The 16473-nt window shown below is 35.1% G+C and overlaps 1 protein-coding gene across 7 annotated transcripts in view; it reads left to right on the top strand.

The window, feature by feature from the left end:
* Positions 1 to 1661: 1661 nt before the first annotated feature.
* Positions 1662 to 16473, top strand: part of Bruce (BIR repeat containing ubiquitin-conjugating enzyme) — a 43697-nt gene continuing 28885 nt past the window's right edge. For 5 of the 7 annotated variants that reach the window (XM_076127025.1, XM_076127027.1, XM_076127023.1 and 2 more), the window contains exons 1-5: positions 1662 to 1888; positions 2096 to 2280; positions 14252 to 14380; positions 14728 to 14963; positions 16083 to 16284. In XM_076127025.1, coding sequence (XP_075983140.1) covers positions 1711 to 1888; positions 2096 to 2280; positions 14252 to 14380; positions 14728 to 14963; positions 16083 to 16284 — 930 coding nt within the window. In that variant the 5' untranslated portion in view covers positions 1662 to 1710. The remainder of the gene's footprint in view (positions 1889 to 2095; positions 2281 to 14251; positions 14381 to 14727; positions 14964 to 16082; positions 16285 to 16473) is intronic. The other 2 variants (XM_076127024.1, XM_076127021.1) reach the window with 1 other exon arrangement.

Here is a 16473-nt window from a genome sequence, read left to right as displayed (position 1 = left end):
AAGTAAAGAATAATTTAATCATATGCCATGCCATGGTGTTATTTTATTAGCAAGTTGCATAAATAGTCTATTTACTAACTCTGTTATTGGAAATAAATGTACGTGATATATAAAATAAATAATATAATATAAATAAATATAATGCTAAAATAATTTGAAATGACCTAACAGATAAACGAACTGGTATGCTGGCAATTTTTGTATGGTGAGCAATGGCGAAACCGCTACACGTTAGATTTTCATAAAACAGTATTCAAAACATTTTCCATGACCTTGGAAACAGCGTTAGATAAACACACAGATTCCAGGAAACTTAGATAAGTATATTGTTTCCTCAATAGTGACTTCAGGAAATACTCTAATAGGGAAACCCCCTTTTTGATATTGATACCCTAATTACTGACACATGAAAATAAATGCGTCGTTAGATCTATTTATCTGTCTTGGCCACTTGGCATTGATTTTACTGGAACCTCTACATCAATTCAACATTTCATTATGTGATTATTATCTACGAAAGCTAGTTTTATCGACTTCAAAAAAAGAGAAGGTACTGCGAACATAACCAGATCTACGGCGTGAAAAGATGAGATCTAATTAGGTACCTGTTTATTGATTAATAAGTAGTTACCTAGGTTTTCCTTCAAACAGCAACTCCGACGCTATGGTACCTGTAAACGAGAAAGAAATAAGTTGGATCTATTTAAATAGTCAGTTCTAATTTATTTTTGCTCTTAATATAATAACAGGCGTTATGCGTATGCGCAGTGCGCCCTAGAAATTGCAGTTCATTGAGCCCGAAAAGCTATATAAGGTACGTTTATTGCGTTTCCACCAAATGAGCATCACGAAATACTGAGTAGTTAAACATTAGTCAGTAATCATGATGCTTGTCCCGGTGGAGCTTGAGCCCTCCCTCGGACTCTCTTGCATTCCGGTACCAAGAACTCTATTTACACACTTAATGGATGGATAGTTAAGTGGTCGTACGTACTAAGCCAGTATTTACTCTCGAGGTCTGAGGAGAAAAACTAGGTACCGGAAATGATTTTTGCACCTGGAACAAGGTAGGTGCTTTACTAGTTGTATAAAGTCTCGCGCACAGAAGCAGCCTACTGTGTTGATTTCAGATTGAACTGGATTTATTACACAGTTCCCATACATAATTGTATCGTACCGAGACATTTGAAAATTTTAATAAACGTATAATAGAATTTTAAGGAGTTAATGAGAATGAAGAATTCTAACTATTGAGATAATTTGCCTGCAAAAAATATTAGATTCATATTTTATTAATTTTTTTTCTATCGTTAATTAGAGATTTCCTTTCAATATATTTTATCAAGAAGGTTTTAACTATTTTATAGGCAGAATAATGTATGTCATTGCCTTTGGATTATTAAAACGGCATCTTGTCTACGGCATATTATTTTATTTATGGCAATGTTATGTCAAATAAATTCTAGTGATTATAGCATCTATAAATCTAAGAATCTATTGAATGTTCCAGATTTATGTGTATTGTGAAGTACTATAACAGAAAGGCTAATTATACTGTGAATACATAATTTATCTTTGTAATTAATGATTCGGCATAATATTACCTTTTTTAATTTTGGACCTGGCCACTCACTCTTAAAATATTTGACATAAAAAAATACAATTACAAATGGCGTTTACGTAGTGTAGACAGATGTGTTCACGGCCACGATGGGCGATGATTCTTTGATATTACGGGAAGATGGTTATATACGTATGAACTTTCCTGTTACTTCTCTAACTTATCATAGTAACTTAAATATAATTTTGGTGAAGACTGACGTAGGTGGTGTACACGTTTTGGATGTGAACTCGGGTGTGATACTGCAGTCTTCTTGTCTGTCAGCGGGTAAGTGAGACGCTATTTTATCTACGAACAAAAGAATTATAATGATTTGTGTATTGAACCGTGTATTTTTTTGCTGATTTAGGGATCATTTTAGTCAGGGATAGTTGGCAGTGACTTTTTTCAGTGCCCTACATTGTTTCTTGGTTTGACAGTTCTCAATAAACAATTCCATTTATGCCGGATTGAAGTGTTATCTCGTGTTTGAAGATGACGGTGGCACGCTTGGAGTGGAGTATGCGTCGGGGGCGGACCGGGTGTTCGTGTGGGACAGCAGCGGAGTCGGAGCCCGCACCGATTACAATGGAGTGCTACTCCTGCACACGGCGCTTCAGCGCCCGCTGCCGTCCTCCCAACCCGACAAAAGCATAAGAGTCGAACTTGTACTCTCTGAGGTATGTCCATCTATAACAAGCTCTGAGCATCAGTTAGTATGATGTATCCCTTACACTCAAACATAATAAGTGAATTAGGGCTATAATTATTGATTATAGATGATTGAACAAGTAATTACATGTTATGCATATTATAAATCTTCACAAAATACATATAATTATACTGTAACTTGGTTGCCTTTGATCAAGGTAAGATATTGTTTAAAATGCACTTTATTTTGGTACTAGGTGTATTAATAGGTTGTATTTGATAATCAATACATAATATCTATTGATATCACTAGACCTATTTACCTTCCTTAATGGGCTATTATACTTTTTTTAATACTGGATATATCTCATTATGATTGCATTATAATCCTAATAGTCTCCAATCTCCTGGATATCAAAGAATTTAGGTTATTAATTATAGCCTACCTTAATTAGTACATCCAGATCTCTCATAGGAAATCATATGAATACCTGAATTATTAGCATCTGTACATGTTCTAAGAGGCTACCAGTAAGATTGAAACAGTAAATCTTATTAAGTTCTGAATTACAAATGCATAGGGACATTATCATATACCTAAAAACTTCACAGAAATGTAGCTTATAATGTTCAGGAATTTGATTCATACTAATATATCTTCCCTAAATAGGAACTTGTGTTTGTTATATTTTATACAAATAAATGCATTCAAAGGCCTGCAACATAGTTCAAATTAATAAAAAAAACAATAGTTAACTTGCAAATATAGATGAAAGATTATAATATAACTGTATATTTTATGATATTTCAGTAGAAATTGCACCTTTGCTTTTATATAAATCAAATCATTCACTTATGTTTAATTATGTACATCTCAATATTGTATTGTTTTATCACAAAATGCACTCTATGTTCAAGACATTTAGTAGCATCCAATTAATATTGCTTTAGCCACTATCGTTTGATATGTTTTCCCCAAATCTTATTGAACTCCACAATTTAATTAGTATGGTCATGGTAAGTTCTGAGCTGTTTACTCAGATGAATTGGCAATTTTCATGACAAAATATAGTTAATTGCAATTGTGTGCAAAAAGATCAGGTGCTTAGCACTTGTAACCTGCATACCTGTATGTTAAGATGTATGGAGGTGAATGAAAGGGAAGTTTGAATGGATTGTAGCAGGTGGCATTCTAAAAGATGGGGGAAAATGGTGTATTATATGGGTTTTTGAATGAAATGTTTTATTACTGAATAGGTGTATTATTTTTGGTTTCTAACAACTCATGGAAGGTGTGATTTTATATATGAATGGGTATGTGGACAGCTCAGTCACTACAGAGCATGAATTGTAAACAGTGGGTAAGGAAACACATTTTTGATCGATAATGATATCTTAATTTTGAACAAGTTAATAATAGGCACATATTCTCCTATTATACAAACTTCTGTTATCTAAAATACATGATTAATGTATAGAATAAATGACTATTGCACTTTAGATATCAATAATTGCTATTTGAAACTCACTAATATTCCAAATGCAAAATATTGTTTGGATTGCTGTATGGATGTTTGATACTTCACTCTAGTGTACTTGAATTTGGCATGTAGATACATTGTGACCTGTTTAACACAGGATAATTTTCACCTCAGTAAATATTTTTAGGCCCAGAAAGAGATGACGAGATTAATTGGACTCTCATACTAAAGACTGCCATCAAATAGCCTTAAACAAATATAGGTGAAAAGACGGAAAGGAGATCTTTGCCATGCATTAAAAGATAATATTAATAAGTATAAATCTTTTTATACAAACAGTCATGGGATAAGCTCAGTATCATTTTAGTCAGGCACTAGTATTAGATATTATGTTCATATAACTGCTATATAAACTTCACTGTAGCGGAACATATCCTGTAGATCATTGTCAGCTAAGTTGTAATTAAGTCCTTAGAGCAGGGGTCCTACGACTTACAACATAATTATTCATTATGCGAATGAGGGTTTTTATTGGTAGGAACAGTAGAAATAAAAAAATCAAAACCTGGTTCCAATGCGATTTGAAGTATTCCAGGATCTTTTTAGCTATGCTGTTCACTTAATAAAAATAAGGTATAAATCCATAATGGATGTATGGGAGAGGTAATTTTAGTTTTAAGTGTATAGATTATAGTTGATGGCTATCATACTTTTTTGAATTTGAGCCAATGATGATCATTACCTGTTTCAATGACTGTAGTGTTTTACCCATCTTAAGGTTTAATTAACAATAGGTTACCTTACTCAGGTTTTTATAATTCACTTTATTTGCTGTATAGGACCTGAAGTAACTGCCTTTACTTAAGCCCTAAGCAGCTCCAGAATTTCACAAGTTGGGCAATATTTTGCACCTGCCATGGAATGATATCTTTTTTAGTAGATATACCTAGTTACCTACATATAATATATATGTAGTACTCAAGATATTGAATCATCTAATCTAAATGCACATTAATGAGTCAGTGTAGTTATAACTAGAGTGTTTACTATAGTTACTATACTGATTTGAAATACAAGCTCTTTAGATACAAATGAATGACTATGTTTGGACTACAACTTATGTCCATATGAGGTGATAGGATATGTTTAATGAGTGGTTTTGATTTATATCCTGTTTTTTGGGTTTAGTTTATACATCATTCGTACATCATGATAAAATTATACATGCATGATGGCTTTTTAACAGTTCTTAAATGTATACAATGTCCCCAACTATATGTTGGCCAGCAAGTTATACTCAAGGCTTAATAGCCTTTTTGACTCCAGGAGAAGACTCTTTGCCAGTTGTGAAAAATAGAAATCGAATTTTGTCATATATGTGCGATGTATGTATGTAAACATTAAATTATCAATCAAATGTTGACATTTATTATAGTAAACAGTACAAATCTTGCATTATGCCAGCCCTAACATATAATTTTACCCATTATTAGCTATTTACAGATAATTTATTAACGCAGATGCACTAGTGAATGTAAAATTAACAATTTATGCATATTAATTCAAATATTTGGCATATGCACTCAGTTTGTGTGAAACAGATGTGTGGGTGTACTCGTTTACAGGAAATTGAGTTGGTTTTTACTATTAGTAGATATTAATGCTATTGATTATTTTGTTGGTAATATGCCTGCATTGATCTTTGTTTATCTATTATGAGTTTGATTCCTCATAATTTGAAACTTGATTCAGACAGAAGTGAAACAAGTTACATAGAAATATATTTTCATTTCATTTACCTAATTTTTGTTACAAGTTTGTGGACTGTTTGACAGTGTGGAGTAGGACCCTTATCAAACTCCATGTTTCGTGAATTTTATAGCAGACAAATTAATGATTGACATCTAGCCATGATTACTCAAAAATGCAAAAAAAAAATTTCGTAAATAAAATAAAAAATTGGGAGTACCTTGTCTTCGTCAACCAATAATACTCACTTGTTTTGCGCAGGATCGATATTTTTTTATTGAAAACAACTGTAACTGTAGTAATGCAAATTTAAAAATAGGTTTATTTATTAATACCTAAATTGAATTATTTTTATTTTTTATCGGACGTTTTTTCTATTTAATATAGACTGTATTAACACCTGCATAATTTACGACCATGGCAATATTGAAAGTAAGGTAATTAATAACCAGCAAAACGGAAGCATACATACAAATGCGATAGCTTTCCTCATTTAATTTCCCGGTACTCGTAACAGTGGGAGCTTTGCAAGAGTTTCTAAGTTCCCATTTCATTGGCTTCATTTATTCAATACTGCATCTAATATTAAAACTCTCAAGTTGCAACTTTCCTTAGAATTTTGCGATTCACTTCAAGTTGCTGTATAGAAATGGGTTTCAAGAGGAATATTCTTGGTATTTTGTTAAAGTTGACATACTTTCCTTGGATGACTTTAAATAGAAGTGGGATAAAATCAATATAAAGTATACAGAAAAGTGGACCGAAAGTGATATTACATTTTTCATTAAAAACAATGATATTCTGTACGTTACATCAATAACAATGACAAACACTTTACAGTAAATACAGATGTTCAATAATCGACCAGGAAAATAGCTGAAAACATAATCATTTTCGAAATCAAAGACTTAAGATAAAACTTGAATTTGATGAATAATAATTTAATTTAACAAAAAATATTTGAATCTTTGTTAATATCAAATATTTCATACAATATAGGGTAACAATTTTAGAATTGACACACTTACGCTAAGGGTGTTAAGACCCACGCCAATCTTAAATACCGGTAGTGTTGTGTATCTGACAACTTGTTATTTAAGAAAAGACTATAGTCATTATTATTGGCTATTTTTTTAGATCTTAAAATACATGAAGTGCTGAAAATTACATAGGTAAAGCTAATTGCTAAAAATTGTTTTGTACATAAAAAATAACTGTAGGGATTATTTATGTAAGGGAATATAAAAAACGTAAACAATAAAGGGAAACAGGTTACTGTTACTACTCGTTCTAATCGTTAGTATTTTATAGGGATAAAATAATTATATCAATATAAAATTCATTTTTATTAGTAAACTAGCTGACCCGCGCAACTTCGCTTGCGTCACATAAGAGAGAATGGGTCAAATTTTTCCCCGTTTTTGTAACATTTTTACTGGTACTCTGCTCCTACTGGGCGTAGCGTGATGATACATAGCCTATAACCTTCCTCGATAAATGAGCTATCTAACACTGAAAGAATTTTTCAAATCGGACCAGTAGTTTCTGAGATTAGCGCGTTCAAACAAACAAACTCTTCAGCTTTATAATATTAGTATAGATTAGGTATGTTGATATTTTTTTTCACGCACTGTCAATGAAAAATGAAACAGCTAATGAGAACGCATCTAATTCCTGAAAAGGTTGCGTTCACTGAAAAATGACCGGTAAAAACAATACTATTTCATTGTCATTTTAATATCTTACAGTAGAGTTTTTTTACCCTTTTCTAGTATGCAGAGCACTAGGAAATCAAGCACAAAGTACTCTTAAATACAAATAAGCTGCCTTAAGCACCATGTCCAATGTAAGTCATACCACGCTCGCCCCCATATACAGGCTCGCGGGGTCCCTTAAACACGCCCGACGGTCCCCTCGGGTCCGCGGACCACAGGGTAAACAACACTATCAGGGTGCTCATGTCGTGTTCAAAAGCTAGGTTATGTTATTTACGTGAATGACATGTAAATGCTGACAACAAATGATATTTATAATCTGAAAACACTATATAAAGCGGTGTCATAAAAAATGCCTAATCAGTATTAATTGAGCATTGTCAACTTACATGTTAATTTTGATCTCTAATATAGCGGTACTTATATTAAATACTATTTTGTTTTTATACGATTTATTTAATTCATTAATTGTGAGTGAATATTTATAATAATATTAGGTAAGGAAGTTATGAAAATAAAAATATATATTTTTATTCCGTACTGCACTGATATGTGAGGTTAGGCTTTCTATTCATTGTGCTGGCCAAGTGTTAATGGTAAAATTAATTTGCATCATCTCTTCATTACATTTTCGAATTAGGAATATCTGTCTGAACCTTTGTCTCAATTTTTTTTTGTAATAAATGGGCTTCTGGGCGCCAATTGAAGCTATCAAATATCCTATACGACTGCTATTCCTCTTGTGACTTTTTTAATTTCATGTAAGCACATGTATGTGTGTTTGCTTGTGTAAACATAGCTACAGCAATACCTTCAAACAACAAAACATACTTATATATTTTTTTTAAATAAAATATTTTTTTTAGGTTAGTACTAAAAAGGTCTGAAAATGATAGTCACAATGACGTCGTATGTACATATTGTTGCACAATATTTTAGCAGATCTTAATTCCAATTCGCTATTGTTTTGTTAATGGCGAATGCTCGTCGTGAACACAAATCGTGAAGTGTCATATCCGATCAACTTATAACCATTCTCAATCGACTAGTGCTTTTAAATAGCGCGTTTATTTGTTCATAACAGTGCACTAAGACTAAACACCCAAAAGTTATCAACGCTAAACGTACGTAGAACGCATCGCACGAGCTTGCTATGGACTTGAGACTAAGAACGCGAGTACTGATTTCATTGTACATACAAACATAATATCACGCCTTATGCTCGAAGCTGTAGGCAGAAGTGTAAGAAAAACCTGCGTTTCACCATTTACAATTTCAGTCCCATATCATAGAGAGCGAGCTTATTGCCATGTAACGGGCACGTTACCAAACTCCAGACTTCTAATGAGAATAAGGTAACATGAATTGGAAAGACCAAAAGCATTTGATTTTTATGGAATTACGACGACGACTACCTCCATGGCGCAGTGGTTTAGGTCGCCACGCCGATACCACAGCAACGGGAGGTCGTGGGTTCGATTCCCACACGGGACAATTATTTGTGCGATCCACAAATAATTGTTTCGGGTCTGGTTGTGCTTTGTGTCCGTTGTTTGCATGTTTGTAAAAGTCCCCGCGACACAAGAGCAATTCTTAGTGCGGGAGTTGTCTTTTAAAAAAAAAAAAAAGTAAAAAAGAAAGAAAGAATTATATTTTCTTATGTACCTACAATGAAATAAGTCATTGCACGTAAAAGTATAAAATTCCAGCACTAGCGCTGCCATCCAGGTGTTTATTTTGCCTCTAAGGCTCATGTCCGTATGTTCCGCAATTACGTTTTAATACACTTAGTTATGTTAATTTCAGGATAATTCAATAAAACATTGAGGAAGTTCCACTAAACTAGTTTATGTGACAGGATATGATTGATTACAGTTTACAATGTACTACACTAACCATCGAACGTGCTTATCACCTCTCGCTACAAAACTATTAAAACGTGGGCGACATTGTGTTGGCGAATATAAAAATTATGACTTATTAACTACTTGATGAGATTACAGAGTTACTTAATGAGTGACATTTTGTAATTTATTAGTTGAATGTCGGACACGAGTGTTTCTTCTCCTTTTGTTGGGCGAAGCGTGGTTTTAGATATGACTACCTATAATCTTATAATCTTATTCCTGTAGGTATGTGGCTAAATGAAATCAATAAAAGATTTATAATGACAATCAAATTTCACGAATACCTAAAGTATCTTAGTAAATCTTCCAAAACGCCTTGTTTCAATGGGGTAGACCGAGACCAAAAAGCACCATAGGAGGTTTCAGAAATTAGCAAATTAGCATGTCCTAGCGAATTTTCGTCTTTATATTATTAAGTAGTAAAGATGAGTAGGTATGTTTTCTCCTTTCACCATGACCACTAATTAAGAACAAGAACCTATTTATTTGCTGCCGTGAAAGAGTACGCACGGTTTTATAAAAAATCATAATTACTCATCATATTTTCTTAATGCAATTAATGAAGATTATCAAAGTCATCGTGCGTAGTGTTATATTTATAATAACAATAACAATAATAAATAAACAGTCATTCATCCGTGTATCTTAGATAACCGCGTTTCGGATATTTATAAGATTATCTACTTATTGTTATTAAATAAGTAGGTACTATTAATGGTTACATTCAATGAGAAGCGTAATTCAATGTAATATTAAAGTTTGAGGTTACATTTTTTTTCTTTGATTCAATATTGGACTAGGCTTATGTCTCCCTTCTCATCTGATGGTAAGTGACGAAGACGAGCATGTTACCTAGGCAGGTAAAATAGGTCAAAAGGCTTTGAAGAGACATCCATATAGTTATTTTGCTTCTAAATCCTCCGGGTTTCTATTGGTCTGCGTAAAAGAGAAATACTCGAACTGAAAAAGAACTGTCGAAGCATTTAGTTCGACTCTGGAATTTCAGCCAAATAAGGTTCACTTCACTCACCTTTTAAAAGTTTCAGTAATATTTTTTCCTCTAATTGTTGTACAATTTTTAATTGAAAAAATATTACTGAAACTTTATATAAATCTGTTCATAATGTATTACAAAATCATAATATGAATGTCATGGCATCTATCTAAAGCTGATCAGACTGATAACAAATTTGCCGATTACTGATACTAGCGCTATATCTAAACGGTTTTTCTATTATAGTAAAATCGGCGGCGTGGAATTACTACTAAGATAAAAATCTTTCTTTTTTAGGGGTTGATTTGTTCACTCATTCCACCATTCATAAAATATTTTCGCAACAATTTATATATTTTTTATTTAGCTATTTTTTGAGTGATAATAAATAACTACCTAAATAGGTATTAATTAGTCGGACAGTCTCTAGAGTGGACTTAGATAAAACCTGCGTCTTTATCGTGAGATCTGTGAGCTAAAAAATGCAAAAAATATACCTTTTTATATAATAAAAATAAAAACTTAGACTTATACTAAGGTAAACTTAGGTTTGTTTGTCCTGCGTGGGAATCAAAGTCACACAAAGCGCTGTAGAGTATTTCGTCGTTGCGCCGAGCGGTTAAGCCGTTTATGTGCAAAGCTCTAATAAACAAACCTTTACTATGCCAGTGTATTGAACTAAAGCCTCATGGATGTATTGATTTCTCCGTCATGTTTCAATGTACAACGATTCCCTTTTGAACGCAGAAGAATATTATAGAAGACTAAAATTTAGTTTGCAAGAAAACAATCTTAGTTTTACGTATCTTTGGACCTTATTTACAATATTTAGTAAAAGAAACACAGCTTTAAATCGGTCCAAAGGTTACACTGAGTTCGTGGATATTGTTGTAGGACGTGGTTTGACAATGCCTACTGCGTACATGGCAACCAAATCGTTCAATATTCGCTTACATAAAAACCTACCCTAATGTTCAGAGTACTGCTCCCCTACTATCGTTCTAAGTAGGATAATAAAGGCAGGCGCGGTGCTATTAACAAAGTTATTATCATGGGTAAAGAACAACAATATTTTTACTAATTTTCTAGACCAATGATAGCCGAGTGGTTTAAGTTGCAAAAAGTCTAGTGATCGTACCCAAGGCCAAGGCAACACAAGGCACAAATAATTATTTCCAATACACACATAACTTCACACACATCACTTGTTCCAACGGTGAACGAAATCATTGTGATGCAAACTTGCATGCCTGATAGTTCTTTAGGACAGTTTTTGAAGGTATGCAGAGTCCGCAACCCGCACTTAGCCAGCGTGGTGGACTCAAAGCCTAATCCTTCCCTCGTGTCAGGAAGAGACCCTGGCCCAGCAGTGGGACATGCATGGGTTAATTTTTTAAATTTTGCTAGAACATTCGACAACTGTAGTATTACTATTCGCGCAGTCGTATCTTTGAAATATTGTGTATCGGCTACAGATGTTGTTATTGTACCGTGTCCGGATGTTTACATAGAACTGACGAACGACACGGTGCATGTAACGAATGGGACATCGGGAATAGTTCGAGAGGAATGAATACTGTATTTTTTTAACATATTCAACACAAACGTATAAAATCACGATCTGAAGAATAAACTTTTTCAGGCAGGCAGTAACCAAATTATGCCACTTACTACGATCCCTGCAAACTTTTCTCACGTACTTACGTTTGGTACATTTTTTATGTCTACATAATAAAACGCTTTTCCAATCAACCGAAGTCAGGTCTGTTACGAGGAAATTAGTACATATTACTCCGTTTTGTATTAAAATGATATTTGCTAATTCAAGATCAAAGTTAGGTAATATTTTTTTGCATCTATTGGTAGCATTTACGTTGTGACCAATGGCTACTGACCAGTCTTGGGACAGCCCCAATTTTAGTGACTAGTTTGCGGCCGAAAGAACAGCAAAGTTAATCTTTGACTTCAAGATGCTGACTCAGAACCAACTGCAGACTTTACATTCGTCACACAATAAATTGAAATAGAGAAATTAATATAATAAGTGTTTTAGGTTGAAGGCCAAGTTCACAATACTGTCTGTCGGGTCAAGGCTCAATTCGCTATTAATAGCCGTAGATAATCATTTACGTTTTATGGGACTGTCTGTTTGTAGAACTTTCTATTTATTAAGTATTAGTTTCTATGTCAATATTACTTGTAAAAAGCGCTATTGTAACGTCCATTAACTTGAAATATGTTGGCAGAACAACATAGCATAATAACATAACACTAACTGCTGTATAATAGTAGGATGCTTACTACCGATGCGATCTACCTAGATAAGAAGAGTAGAAAAGATCCAGGACCCATGTTTTGTTACAGCAATGGATTTTTGACATTCTTGAATGACTAATTGTAGTCATTTGTGGTGGGAATATCCATTACTGTTTAAACTTGTGACGTCACTGAGTACCTATGAGAATAAGTTTTGACAGTATTTCTTTTTTTCGTTGTGCTGTATTTGTCGTACCTTTAGCAATGATATAGACAAAAAAATGGGTTTAACATACTCTAAGTACGTAATACTAATCCTGATCTAAGTTAAATAGTGATGATAGCAATTGTTACTTTTTCTAGCCCTTTTTGTGTCCCATCCCACTGTTGGGCAAAGGACTTCCCTTTTCCTTCTAAAATTCCCCATCTTATGCAATCTTCCTTCCACGCTGGAGCTACGAAGATGGCATTAACTTCATTCAAATATGTCATTTCGTTAAAACTTTTAACTACAGTTACAACAATTATACCTTAAAGTACCTAGCAACATTTTTCGGCAACAATTTAGTATTATTTCAGGCAGCTTTATGCCGCGCCCTATCGCTTCAGTACACAAACAAAGTTCGGTTGCGGCGCTGGTCAAATAGTTTTCTTTTTACTTTGCGCAACATTCAGTCGAAATCGAACGAGGTTGACAGTCAAAACAATGGAGAATAGTCGCAGTATTTATATTGCCGATACTAAGTTCTATGCCACTAGCTGCCCGTTCTAGCTTCTCCTGTATGAAATAGTTATTTTTGATATAAAACTCCTCATGAAAACCGCAATGAAAATACGTTGAACAGTTCTTGAGGTTATCGCAAGCAGACAGACAGACTAGGCAAGGCGAGGGGACTTCATAATATGTAGTTTGCCTTTTATAATACACTAAAAGCTTCTCTCATGATGATACTTACTCTATCTATTAGTAAAAATTGCCAGAAAATCCATGCAGAAAATTTTGAGGTTATCGCTAATAGAGAGACAGACAACGGAAGGGACTTCATTTTATAAAACTTTGTCATTTGTATCTACTATGACCCTTAATTCTACAATACTACTTCGAAATATGGGTGAAACCGCAACCGAACCTTTAAAAGTAACACGTGATGTTAGACTTAGTGCAAGTCTCGATGTTGGTCGTGACTCACTGAGTCAGTGTTGATGACGACACGAGCGGTCGTGATGGGCACAAGACAATCGCTCATTCTATGCTCGACTAATGTGCATACTGTTTAGATACGTTTTACTTCTAAGCACGTCGATTGTGGAATTTATAGAATGTTATTTATATATTCTAGTTTGTAACTGTGTCAGTAGGCTTACTACGTATCACAGGTTTTATTCCCGGGTTGGATAGTTAGTAGTTCATTTTTCAAATGATGTGGAGGCCTTTAGATATTTTTCTTTCTTTGCGCCATGTACGGATCAAACCTCTCTTAATTTTTTTTTTATTTTCCTGTTTAAATACATTATACACCATAATTATAATCCTTTACCCTTTGCAAGATAAATGGTTCGCGCCCACACGTAACCTTTTTATGAAACAGGTATCATTTTTGTTTGTTATGTTTATAATATATTAAAATAATTGACGCGTGCTGACGAATAAAGAGCAGGCGCCTTAGGTTCACTTTTGTTAAAAAATTCTTAATAGAAATCTGAGGAACTTTTCAGAATAACTACTTGTAGCAATCTGAAATTTGGTATATTGCGGTTGGTAACCCACTGATACATACAGTAATTAGATATATTGCTTTTGAAACATTTGAGGCTGGCGTTAGACCCATTTAAGCAACCCTTTCGCAAAAATATTAAATGGTCCATTCGATATTCTAAATAATAATGTTTGTTGGCAGGCTGTGCTCCTATACCAATGTCTTCAGAGTCTAGACGCCCACTCCATCGAGGGTCTTACAGACTTCATCAGCGAGCTCAAAAACTCCATTGATGCCGAACCCGTCAGGAAAGGCGTCAAGGCACAGAAGGTAAGGATTCAATACAAATAATTCGTTTTACTGATCAGGGAAATATAATTTCTTTTGATTTTTTTTTACATAAAGCAGCATTTTAAGTTTTACTCTAGCGTAGCTAAATATATGTAGCTCAAAGGTGACTGACTGACTGACATAGTAATCTATCAACGCACAACCCAAACCACTAGACGGATCGGGCTGAAATTTGGGAAGGCTGCTAAGAAAGGATTTCGAGCAATTCTACTCCCAAGAGGATAAAGAAAGGAAAAATGAAAATTCTGTCCCAAGTCACTAACCACGCAGATGAATTCGCGGGCAAAAGCTAGCTTTTATTAATTAAACATGTTATTTGCCTACAGTGGAGCACAGTAACAGTCTGCCTACCACAATCCACCCTCCGGCTGGTGACTACCGGCGTGGTCCAGGAGCTGAAGGGCCAGAACCGGCGGATCCCAGCGCTGGCCATCGCGTCGGCGGTCGGGCAGCGCGCCAATGAGCTGGTGCCGTGCTCGCGCGACGAGGAGACCAGGCCGCTCATGTACAGCGAGGCTGAGAGGAAGGAGACCTTCAAGCGGTGGCCTCATATGGACTACAAGTAAGTTCGACTTATTGGGCCTTTTATTGTGTATTGTGAAGCAATATTTAAATATACCCTTTTCTGATAAGTGTGGACAAAGCGTGGCCAAAACTAAGTTTTCGGAATAAATTGCATCAACAATTTGTCAAGATCTGACACTTCTATATCAGATACTTGGAACTATCTCTGGTCCAAAAGCTAGGCTAACAAAAACTTACTTAAAATAAAAGACCTTTTTGATTTGAACTCTGCAAATTGGTTGCTTTATAACAACTTTTATGAATTCTAAAAAACCTGTACACCCACATCATAGTGTATAGCAATTTATTTTTTTTTTATTTTTTTTTTTTTATTTATTTATTCATTTATTTCAGGCAACTGAGGCCCATAGAAAATACAATAAACAAATTACAAATTAAAAATATAAATAAACTAATACATACATAATTAATATAACTTATAATTATACACGATTACTACTATTGTGCAGCGTCGGCGTCGTGTATCGCGCAGTATCGGGTATCCGGCCACGGAATCGCCGGAAAACAACACCTTTCGGCCAAAATTCTGGCTCCATGAACTTTGTGAGATGCTCAGTTGGCACTCTCACCACGAAGGCATTAAAACCCACATTGTGACGTGATTCCAACCTCTGAACTCTCAAAGTCCACTTCGTTTTCGTCTGTATGTACTCTACAATCTCTTCAACCTTTGTAGAGTAATGCAGTCTGGACACGTACAGCGGCGTCACTGGTACAGCGGGACGCAGCAAGAAATTCGGTCCGGTCGGTCCAGTGCCGCACTTGTTCTGGCTCGGCTTCTTTTTCTTCTTCTGTACCATGATGAAGCCATCCTTGTCGGCCTGTTCCTTCGGTTGCTCTGTGTTGTCCTTCTGGGTGGATAGGCAGCTCTTCTGTTTAACCCCTTTTATAATTTGTCGCTTTGTCTGCGCTGCAGGTGTTTTCTTAGCGACTGTATCGGCGTAGGCACGTGCAGGGGTCGTTGTACCTACGCGTGATGTCACAGTGGCCGGTGTACCTACGTGTACAAACCGTGCTCGTGCACGCAGATTATTTGGATACCTGCATTAGATTAAATTAGCGATACTCGAGTTTTACATTTGTGTTATTGCTATAGATGGGCGCTACCAGCTCGTATGGCCCAAGCGGGGTTCTACCACCAGCCGTCGCCGAGTGGTGACGACCGCGCCATGTGCTTCACCTGCCTCGTATGCCTCGTGTGTTGGGAGAAGTCTGACGAACCCTGGGTGGAGCACGAGCGACATTCGCCCAACTGTCCCTTCGTACGCGGCGAGTACACACATAACGTGCCCATATCGGTCAGTACCTATATTTAAATATGTTTATTTTTGTAGTTGTCATGACTGCACAACCTTTTATCTCAATCAAATCTTACTGAACTAAGTTTAGAGATAATCTTTGGATCATATTTTGTCAATTCTTTGACGCAGTGTTTAATTTGATCGTCTAGCCACAATGACCGTCTGGTGGGATCGAATCCGACTCAG

The sequence above is a fragment of the Anticarsia gemmatalis genome, chromosome 19 (assembly GCF_050436995.1).
Source record: "Anticarsia gemmatalis isolate Benzon Research Colony breed Stoneville strain chromosome 19, ilAntGemm2 primary, whole genome shotgun sequence".
NCBI lineage: Eukaryota > Metazoa > Arthropoda > Insecta > Lepidoptera > Erebidae > Anticarsia > Anticarsia gemmatalis.
Note: the sequence above shows the minus strand (reverse complement) of the source record. Positions and strands in the feature narration are given on the sequence as shown.